Source organism: Sinocyclocheilus rhinocerous, unplaced genomic scaffold (assembly GCF_001515625.1).
Source record: "Sinocyclocheilus rhinocerous isolate Xijiao unplaced genomic scaffold, SAMN03320098_v1.1 scaffold1183, whole genome shotgun sequence".
NCBI classification, from domain to species: Eukaryota; Metazoa; Chordata; class Actinopteri; order Cypriniformes; family Cyprinidae; genus Sinocyclocheilus; species Sinocyclocheilus rhinocerous.
The window spans coordinates 26,427-38,033 of NW_015625028.1; the positions used below are offsets into that span (position 1 = coordinate 26,427).

The 11,607-nt window shown below is 33.8% G+C and overlaps 1 protein-coding gene across 1 annotated transcript in view; it reads left to right on the forward strand.

The window, feature by feature from the left end:
• intu (inturned planar cell polarity protein) overlaps window positions 1-11,296 on the forward strand; it is a 25,864-nt gene extending 14,568 nt beyond the window's left edge. Inside the window, exons 5-10 of the mRNA XM_016562667.1 lie at window positions 4,214-4,332; window positions 4,678-4,767; window positions 6,022-6,099; window positions 6,185-6,365; window positions 7,521-7,574; window positions 11,198-11,296. Of these exons, the coding sequence (XP_016418153.1) occupies window positions 4,214-4,332; window positions 4,678-4,767; window positions 6,022-6,099; window positions 6,185-6,365; window positions 7,521-7,574; window positions 11,198-11,296 (621 nt within the window). The remainder of the gene's footprint in view (window positions 1-4,213; window positions 4,333-4,677; window positions 4,768-6,021; window positions 6,100-6,184; window positions 6,366-7,520; window positions 7,575-11,197) is intronic.
• The last annotated feature ends 311 nt before the right edge of the window (window positions 11,297-11,607 follow it).

The following is an 11,607-nucleotide window of genomic DNA, read 5'->3' on the forward strand; positions in this document are numbered from 1 at the left end:
TATATATATATATAGAGAGAGAGAGAGAGAGCAAGAGACTAATATTATTTGTAATATTAAAATTATAAAATTATTAATTAAAATGTAATTATATAAATATTATAAAACATATTGTAAATTACAATTGTTTTTATTTTTAAAATCAGCATAAATTGGCTTTGTTTTTATGCTAAATATTATTTCTAGTTTATTTAATCTCCCCCCAAATTTTCATTATTCTTGTAATATTCTTGTAATAAAGTACATTGTCAATTACAATGCCATTTTAATATTAAATTAGCTTCATTTACTTTATGCTGAATATTTTTTATATTTTTAATTAAAGTTTCAATATTATTTTGAATTGGCTTTTATTCTTATATTTTCCGTTTTCAATTTCATTTTAGTTTAGGTTTTAGTAATTTTGTTATGTTGTTTTGTCATTTTTATTACTTATTGTTCTATTTAAATATTACTTTTTTATATTTTTATTTCAGATTTAGTTTTAGTTCAGTATTAGTTTTTATTTATTTGTAGTTAGTAATTTTATTGCTAACTTAAACTAAAAGAAAATTAGAAATGTGACCCGTGCTGGCGAAATGGGAATGCGCAATGGCTAATTTTGAGCTGCAGGTCTAGTGATCCCAATGCTCCAAATAGTAATTAAACATCTAAGACGCATAAAGACGCGTCTCTCAGACAGCATGTGATCCTGATATACAGATATACACAGAATTACAGTATTTCAGAATATCTGTCTTGCCGAGTTTTCACGCAAACATGATCCGTTATGTCTTAAGTGAACATTCGGTTAACTGTTGGGGGAAAACATCTGATGTGTAACATTATACTAGATTCGTGCATTACAGGCCTTAATAAAGGCCGTCTGTCTTATTAATGTTAATCTAACAATAAAAGAAAAGAGGGAATCACTCGCTGCTCTTATAGTTTTTATAATCAGTTTATTTGTAATGAACACACTAAAGGGATTTTTACATTTGATTAGCCTGTTTGTTTTTCTTGCTTGAATGCTTCTGTTTAGATGTAGGTGATGAAAAAAGTAATGCACTATTTAATTGGTTTCTTTCTTATGTTGTATTTGTTCTACTGTTTATTTGCATCTTTGTTCTAATTTTTAATAACAAAGATAAAATAAAAAATAGCTATATTGTGGTTATTAATATTAGAGCCCGACCGATATGGCCGATACCGATATTAGGGAGTAAAAAAGGCTGATATCGATATATCGGCCGATATTCTTTGTGTATATTATAGTACAGTACCAGTCAAAAGTTTGGACACTTTCTCATTCGTGTGTCCAAACATTTGACTGGTACTATAGGCCTATATAGAATACAATATATACATAAACAGAATATATATAAACACATTTTTTGCAGTGATCACTCAAATGTGGTGATGAAACACTTATAATGACGTGACAAATTCCTTACTTAAGTGAAAGTGTTGACTGGTGTAGCTATCTCGCGAATGCGCCGGCGGATCTCCACCAAATTCGGGGGATCCCTTCAGCTCGAGGAGCCCTCTCGAACGCCACCCTCCGCGCGTCGGTAGCCCCCCGGGATCGCTAGATCGGTCGGCGCCAAATTTGGTGCTGATTCGCCGCGCCTTTACGGAGATATGGCCGTTCAAATTTTCAATGGTTTTCCATAGACTTAAGCTTTAAAGTGTTTCATCCAGGTCGCCAGTAGCAAACAATGGAGCGCGCTCTGCTGGACAAACTAAGTAATTACACCATTTCAAGCATTTTATCTGCGTTATATGTTCTGGAAAAAAAAAAATCATATCGGCAGCATAGACAGGCTCATAGCGGCCGATAATATCGGCTAAACGATATATCGGTCGGGCTCTAATTAATATAGTAATTATTATCAAGAAAAGAAGTGGAGGAAAAGATGCAACATTGCAGGTGATTTTGCTTTGGAACCTTCAGAAAACTTTTTCTCAGAATTGACTTTGCTGACTCTATCGATCTCAAACGGGTGTAGCTCAGGCATTTTTTTTTTTTATAAAAATTTTTTTAATAGAGAATGTGAAAATAATTCTCTATGCTCGTTGCGACTCATTTTGCCAGCACAGGTCACAAATGTTTTTCATGTAATGCTAATAATTATATTTTATTTAATCTTCATTTCAGTTAACAAAAATTTTTTTAATAGTTTCAGTTAACAATAACAACAGGGTTCTTCGCTCCTGGTCCTGCAGAGGCACTTTCCTGTGAAGCTTAGATCCAACAAACACTAAACACACTTGAATCAACTAATCAGAGTCTTTGAGTTTGCTTGAAAACTACATCCAGGTGTGTTGGATCACATTTAAAACTAAGGAATGAGGGACTCTGTCCTAGCCGTACACAGATTTACACCCTCTACAAAGATTTAAGTTGGTTTTTTGGCCTCTATAGTTTCAGTTAACAATAACAACAGGGTTCTTCGCTCCTGGTCCTGTAGAGGCACTTTCCTGTGAAGCTTAGATCCAACAAACACTAAACACACTTGAATCAACTAATCAGAGTCTTTGAGTTTGCTTGAAAACTACATCCAGGTGTGTTGGATCACATTTAAAACTAAGGAATGAGGGACTCTGTCCTAGCCGTACACAGATTTACACCCTCTACAAAGATTTAAGTTGGTTTTTTGGCCTCCTGTCAGGCTGGAGTTTTGAACACATCGAAGCAGCTTTTGTAAATGTATCCGTCCAGGTGCTGAGAGTTCAGAGCAGTTGATTTACGCAGTTAAATCTCTCTGTGTTGCTCTCGTTTGCGCTCTGACTCACTTAAAAACCTCTTTCTATACTGCGCCGAGCTCTAATGTGAGTTTGAGCGTTTATAATGTGTGTTTTTATGCGCTGCAGCTCTCAAACTGCAGGCCGCAGTGCTGCCGTCAAGCCAAAACGACAGCAGCGAGCGACCGCCTCTGAACACTGACTTGAGCGTTAAGAGTGTAAGAAATACACTGAAGAGATAAGAGGTGTGTGTGTGTGTGTGTGGTTTGAAGGAGGACATGAGAACTTCATTTCTCACACAAACTCAAACGCTCGTGGTCTGAAAGCGTTGCCAGGTTGAATGGTTCCTGCTCCGCATACTAATCAAAATGAGAAAGGAAACGTCCCTCCCCTTCATTCCCTCCTGCAGACAAACCTCAGCTATCTCAAGCTGCTGCAGCTTATGCAGGAGAAGAATAGCGGCTCCTCAGGGGAATATGTGTGGGTTTTGGCAAAGTTATGAGCTGTGAGCTAGTCGTAATTCAAAGTCAACGTGTTTCGTAAAAGAGGAACTTAACTTATGAAAGATGGCCAATTTACTTGTTCCTAGTTATATAAACAATTTATGCTTCTTCAAAAAAAGTTAATATTTTATTATTATTTTATTGAAAGTTAATGTTTTTAATTTTTTTTATTATTTTATTTTATCCAATTTATTTAATACATGTTCCAAATCTTATGAACAATTCATGCTTCTTCAGAAAATGTAATATTTTATTTTATTATAATTTTTTTTTTTTTAATTGAATTATTTTTTTTGTCAAGAGTCATATGAACTTCTTCAGAAAATGTAATATTTTATTTTATTATTATATATTTTTTTTAATTGAATTATTTTTTCTTTTCTTTTTTCTTTTCTTTTCCCAATTTACTTAATACATGCTCCTTGTTTAATGAACAATCCATGCTTCTTCAAAGTAGTACATGTTTTGTTTTGTTTTATTTTATTTTATTTAATACATGTTCCTAATCTTATTAACAATTCAAGCTTCTTAAAAAAATATATTTTATTTTCTTTTAATGTAATTTATATATATATATTTTTTTACATTTAATTGAATTTAATATTTTAATAAATTAAATTTTTATTGAATTTAATGTTAATTAATTTAATGTAAAATTTAATTTTATTTATTTATTTAAAAAAATATTTAAAATTAAAATTTTCTGGTCAGAGTAAATGCTCACACTTTAGTTTAGTTTTTTTTTGGGGGGGGAGAAATTAATTCTCTAATATATTTATTATTAAGATATTTATTCTCTAAGATATTTATTATTATTATCTTGTGATGTAATTGACAAGGGAGGCACCTTTGTCCTCCATTTAAGCAAAATGGTCTCAAATAAAATTCATAAAGCATTTATGTTATATCATGATTATGCATACATGCTGTAAAATGACCTGGGGTCAGTATTGCCTATTAAACTGAGCTATCTTTGCTCTTTACAGCAGGAGATTTTGTACCAGTATCCGGCGTCTGAAGCTGCAGTCCAGCTGAAAGCGGTGAGAGGCATTTTCCTGACGCTCTGTGACTTGCTGGAGAACGTCACAGGAGGACAGATAGTCAGGTGAGGGGTTTTATTAATATTTTTATCTTACGCTCACCAAAGGCTGCATTTATTTGATGGGAAATGCTGTAAAAACAGTGAAATATTATTACAATTTAAAATAGCTCTTTTCTATGTAAATATCTGTTAAAATGTAATTTATTTCTGTGATGTAAAGCTGAATTTTCAGCATCATTACTCCAGTCTTCAGTGTCACATGATCCTTCAGAAATCATTCTAATATGCTCATTTGCTGCTCAAGAAACATTTCTGATTATTATCAACGTTAAAAAAAGTGGTGAAGTTGTGAGTGGTCAGGTTTAAAGCCGTTTTAATGCTGCATGTCGTGTCGGTTTGTCCCGGTAGTTCGTCTCTGTGGCTCCAGCAGCAGTTGGTTCATGTGGGCTACTGGAAGGAAGGATCCAGTCTGCTGGTGATCGCTGTACCTGCCAGCAGGTAATTCTCATCTTTATAATCATCCCGCCTGCCAACAGGCCACTATAATCTAGATAATAACTATAATAACTGTCATTATAATCAGCTCGGCTCCTAAAACTGACCGAAAATCTCTATAATCATCCTGTCTGCAAGCCAGTATGTGTAATCTAGATAATAACTCCAGTGATTGTGATTGGGATTGATCTTAGTAATGACACATGATCTTTGACGTCGTCAAAAGACGTCATCCTACTTCTCAATAATAATAAATCGGATCCATAATCCCAGATGTTCAGCTTGTTCATAACCTTAGGTGTGTTTATTGCTCCACAATGAAGAATGACACAAGAGTGACTTCTCTCACGATGTGTCCCAATCCACTGCTTGTCATGTATTTTAAAGTCTCTCAAGTAATCAGAAATACTTTTTTTCAAACTGTAAATTTATTTTATTTTATTTTATTGTTTTCTTTTCTTTTATACTTTTCTTTTCTATTTTTATTTTATTGTATTTTATTTTATTCTCCAAAAGCAACAGAAAGCCTGTCATTCATTCAGCACTTATCATGGCCATACGCGTGATTCGCAATGCTCAGGTGAAATGCTATAGTAATACTATAAATCTGCGGAAGCATTTGATATCACGCATAGGCGCCATGATTTCCGCAATGAATGAATGGCGGCTGGCGTGGCGCACTGTTTTGTTTACACATAATAAAGCGCGGATGACGCTCGCGGTGTTTTCAGCTTCTGCTGTCTCACTATATGATGATATGATGGGTGTATCGATCCGAAGTATACAAAAATATCGATACTAAGGTGCATTTTATTTACCAGTGGTTTTGTTTATTTAAAGATGCTAACGGTCTAATCAGATTCAATGATCTATGCTAGGCTACAGCTAAAAGTGCTACCGCCAGACCTGGAAATCAGCTGAATGGATTCGAAAACGGTAAAACTCAGCTGTTTAACTCTAGGGGAGTTGGAAAATGAGCCTATTTTCAAAAATAGTGGAGTGTTCCTTTAAATGCGGGACAAATAATAATAACAATAATAATAATGCTAATTATTATTATTTAAAGTTTGTTTAGTTTAAGTGTAGTTCTCACCTTTCCATCTCTTATTTTATTTCTAGCTTTGGCATTGTTTTTGTTTAACTCCTAATTTTTGTTGCTGATTTTCTATCAGTTTGTCATAATATTTTTGTTTTGGGGTAAATTTTCGACATTGTTCGAGTGTTTGTTCCTCAGTTTAGTGTGCATCTGTCCCGCAGGGTTCCTCTGTTGTATCTGCAGACTGTGATTGAGGGAGCTGTCCGAACGCTCAAGGTCATGTACGGCTCTCTTGACAGGTATGCGTGTCTGTATATCTCTGGAGAGCGTTATGTGTGTGTAGATACAGCAGATGATGACTGCATAACCTCTGTGTCTCTTCAGCTGCTTCCGTGAGGAGAACGCTCCTCGTCTGGATCACTTCTTCTGCCTCTTCTTCCAGCAGCTCATCCAGCCCTGGCGTTTGATTGACAGCTCCAGACCACCCAGCCCTGACATCTCAGGGAGCCTGTTCTTAGACGGCCTGCCGGCTGTCCGGTGGCTCACTTTACCAGCAGACATAAAGGTGTGACTAGTGAATGATATTAAAGGGGTCATATGATGCGATTTCAAGTTTTCCTTTCTCTTTGGAGTGTTACAAGCTGTTCGTGCATAGATAAGATCCCTAAAGTTGCAAAGACTAAAGTCTCAAATAGTGGTCGACCGATATTGGTTTTTTGAAAGCTGATGCCGATATCTTGGAAAGCAGGGTGGCCGATGGCCGATATAAAGCCGATATAATTTTATGTATTTTATTTAATATTTAAGAAATTTGAAATCATTTGAAAATGGATTTAAAAAATAAATGTGTAAAATAAACAACCGATATAAAGCCGATATAATTTAAATATTTATATTTATATTAAATATTTAAGAAATTTGAAATCATTTGAAAATGGATAAATAAAATAAATGTGTAAAATAAACATGCTTATACTTTAAATGACAAAGTATTTTTCACAAATAAACAAATATTTAATAAAAATATATTAAAAAGGAAGTAAACACTGTAACCAACAGGGCATTCAATAATCTGGGAAGTTTGTGTGCATTGGGAATCACGTTTTTTCAAATAAAGCCAAGGTAACCCTCATTTTACATACAGCACACAGTGAAAATGACATGAATATGACAGTGGGCAAAAGCATGAAGCGCAGCATAATTTGAAATCATGAGTTTAAAGTTAGTCGATCGCGCGTCTCCAGTGAAGCTGAACTCTCCTCCTGTCCGTATTCAACGCAAAGAAAGAAGGTGTAACTTTTATTCTCGCTGCAGTATTGTTGTTGCCGCCGCCATGTCGTGGAGATGCTGTGTGTTTCGTTGTGAAAGCGTTTCAGAAAGGCGGGGCATAGAGGAGAAACAATAATGTACAGTATGTGGAAAATAATGTGTTTTTTTAACCTTAAACCGCATAAACACATTTCATTACACCAAATACACAAAATAATGTTCTTTTTAGCAATGTCATATGACCCCTTTAAATGTCTCCCGTAATGATTCACACATTACTGTAAAGGAATATTTCACCTAGTTCTGTCATCGTTTACTCACCTTCATGTTGTTCCAATCCATATGCTACTGTTTTTTTGGTGAACATCCTCATGCAGATGGGACAGTATGGGTGTAATATTAATAAATGACATGCTCTCAGGTGTTCATCATGTTTTGACTGTTTCTCCAGGTTGAAGTGGACACTGTGCTCTCAGACTTTGAGTCGTCAGATTTTGGTGACATGGTAAGATGAGTTATTGAGCTCAGATAACCCGTTTTTTTATCATCATAACTTTGGGAAAATCTTAAGGAATAAAATCAGTATATGATTTGACGGTTTGATGTCAGTAAAACTAAAGTAAAACTGAAACCATTAAAAATAGTTTTTGGTACTTGAAATAAAGATGAAACTAAATCAAATATAAATATTAGATGAAAACATAAAAATAGGGGTGTAACGGTACATGTATTCGTCCCGAACCATCACGATACGGTTCGGTTCGGTTCATGCAGTCAGACGACGAGTACAGTCAGTCGTAGGCGATCAGTCCAGAAGGGGGCGCTCAGTAATGCAACGCTAACGTCACAACAGGAAAGAGCAGAAGAAAAGACGATCTACGCACCAACCCAAAACAAGAGCGGCTCAAAGAAGCTCCTGCTTGTTTTAAATCAGCAGTGTGGGAAAGTTTTGGGTTCTAGAGGGTTCTCACCGGTCGATCAGCTATAAATCGGAACCAGTTTTTAGTTATATTTTGGCCGATCTCTATTTACTCTGTTTACAGCGGTAACCAAGGAAACTCTATATCGCTGCTGTTCCATAAGCGCCACCTGCTGTCAGAGAATAAATGTGCGCTTTCATTCAGTCCATCTGCTGTTTTTGTTTTGTGCAGGTGTCTTATGTAGCATACTTTCACAAATCTCTGTCTCTCTCTCTCTCTCTCTCTCTATATATATATATATAATTTATATTATATATAAATATAAATATTTTATATAATATAATAATATTTTAAACAAAACATATTTTTCTTAAATATATACATGCATGTGTGATCTACGCACCAACCCAAAACAAGAGCAGCTCAAAGAAGCTCCTGCTTGTTTTAAATCAGCAGTGTGGGAAAGTTTTGGGTTCTAGAGGGTTCTCACCGGTCGATCAGCTATAAATCGGAACCAGTTTTTAGTTATATTTTGGCCGATCTCTATTTACTCTGTTTACAGCGGTAACCAAGGAAACTCTATATCGCTGCTGTTCCATAAGCGCCACCTGCTGTCAGAGAATAAATGTGCGCTTTCATTCAGTCCATCTGCTGTTTTTGTTTTGTGCAGGTGTCTTATATAAGCTCGCAATTATGAGAAAAAGTCACCTTTGTGAGAAAAAAGACAGAATTGCAAAATATAAAGTTGCAATTGCAAGAAAAAAGTCAATTGCAAAAAGTCAGAATTGCAAGATATAGGCTCACAATTACGAGAAAAAAGTCAGAGTTGCGATATATAAAGTTGCAATTGCAAGAAAAAAGTCAGAATTGCAAGATATAACCTCGCAATTATGAGAAAAAAGTCAGAATTGCAAGATATAAGCTCACAATTCTGAGAAGTCAATATTGCAAGATATAAGCTCACAATTCTGAGAAGTCAATATTGCAAGATATAAGCTCACAATTACGGAAAAAAAAGTCAGAATTGCGATATATAAAGTTGCAATTGCGAGAAAAAAGTCAATTGCAAAAAGTCAGAATTGCAAGATATAACCTTGCAATTATGAGGAAAAAAGTCAGATTTTGTGAGAAAAAAAGTCAGAATTGCAGGATATACAGGTGCATCTCAATAAATTAGAATGTCGTGGAAAATCATGTCATGTTGTTTCACTAATAGTTTACATTTTTCAGTCTCATGAAACATCAAGAACATGTTCATCCCAAAATCTAAGGAATGAAATGATAAATTACATCATGCATAAACAAAATGAATTAAATTCTCAGACACCTATGGTAATACAGAAAAAAATATTCATATTATATTATTTATATTATATATTATGGTGTATTATTTAAATTATAAAGTACATTTCTAATCCCAATTAAAGTTCAAGTATATATTGAAATTAATTTATGCAGAATTTTTTTAATATGTGTGTTTATGCAGTTATTATTTATAGTATATATTATAATGTATTATTTAAATTATAAAGTCAATTTTACTTCATAATTGAAGTTCAGTTATAGGAATTTTTCATGGTAGTATTTATTGTATTTTAACTTATGCAGATTTTATAAATATGTTTATTTGTGCAGATATACATTGTAAATACAATTTTACATCACAATTGAAATATTTCACTGTAGTATTTATTTTAATGAAATTAATTAATTCATTTTTTTTTAAATATATGTATTTATGCAGATTTTATTTTGTTTATTTTATTATGTTATTTCAGTTGTAGTTAATTTTACTTCACAACTGAAGTTCATTTTTAGAAATATTTAATGGTCGTATTTATTGTACTGATATTAATTTAGTTATTCAGATATTATTTAAATAATGAAGTTAATTTTACTTCACAATGTTAGGAATGTTTCATTATAGCATTTTATTGTACTGAAAAGTCTTTTTGTTGATTTTATCATACACTTAGTGAAATTGATTGATTATCTGAATGATTTTATTATCAAATTGCAAATAAACTAAGTAAATCACTAAAGTAAATTTCTATATTTAAACATTTAAATCTGTTTCAAATAATAAAAAATGGTTTCACAATTAAAGCATAAAGTAGGTTTGTGTAGTATAACAGTCTATTGAAATGAAAGGTGAATTGTGTGATTTCTATTGCGCTAGCATCACTAAACTGGATCGCAAAAATATAGATTGAATTCAGATTTAAACACTGACTTTGTCTTTCATTGCTCCAACTAAAGTGTGTGTTTCAGGTCAAGTTTCTCTAGAAAGTGCTGATATAAAACACTTGCTTTGTACTTTCCCATAACAACTTGCAGAAAAGGATAAGTGACATCTAAGTAATATTATTTGATTTTTCCAGCATGCAGTGAGATGTCAGAGTGTATATATCAGCGCTGCATATGAATTATGATCCGGCCGTCTGTTATTGAGTATGTGTCAGAACGCCTCTCCTCTCATATAGCAGCATCAGGAGCTGCCGTTATAAATCACGTCCATCTGAGTTCAGCTGACGGCACTTCATTTACAAAGTGGGCTCATACATTCTCATAGAGAGAGACAAGCTCAAGCAAGCGCATGGAAACTAGCTTTCCTCACATTTCTTGAGTCAGTCCTCGAGACTGGAGGTCAGAGCAGCAGACAGTAGCTGCGTTTGTTAGATGGAGAACATTTATACAACCAAGTCAGATAAAGTTCAGCCCAAAGATACATTGCTATAAAAACAGGCCAGTGATATTTCTTTCTTAATTTCATATTTGATTTTATTTAATTTTTATATAAAGTTTAGTCTTTTTCTTTTACATTCCAGATTTAAAGGCACTTTATTAACAGTAACTCCTCAATAATAATATTTTGCATAGACCACTACAAAATGTAAGCCAATTATTTTATTTTATTTTAAAGTTTAGGCTTTTTTGATTGACATTCCAGATTTAAATGCACCTCAATAACTATAACTGTTCAAAAATGTTTTGTATAGTCAAACACAAACTGTAATCCAATTGCTTTATTTATTTATTTATTTTATTTTATTTTTAATTTTTTTTATTTGTCTAGACTTTTTCTTTTACACTCCGGATTTAAATGCACTTCAATAACAATACCACTTCATTCATATTTTGTACAGTCCAGCACAAACTGTAGTCTTTATGTGAATTTATCTTGTCTTTTGTGTGTGTTTTCTGTCAGATCCCCAGGTTAAAGCATCCTAACCCTTTCTATTTGGGCTCTTTGAGGAAGAGTCTGACTGACAGAGAAACTGAGGAGATGCACAACGTTCTCAAGTGAGTTTATCTAATCATAGAAAGTCATTTTATAATACTTATATGTTTTTTTTTTTTCACCTTTTGTGTTTCATGGAAGAAAAATGTCAGAAGTGTACCTTAAGTCACTTTAAATGACTAAATGTCTTCTTACTCATCAGGAACAGATTGATCACAGTTATCGTGTGTGTGTGTGTGCGTGTGTGTGTGTGTGTGAGTGCGTGTGTGTGTGTGAGTGAGTGAATGAGTGAGTGAGTGAGTGTGTGTGCGTGTTTGTGTGTGAGTGTGTGCATGTGTGTGTTTGAGTGAGTGAGTGTGTGAGTGTGTGCGTGTGAG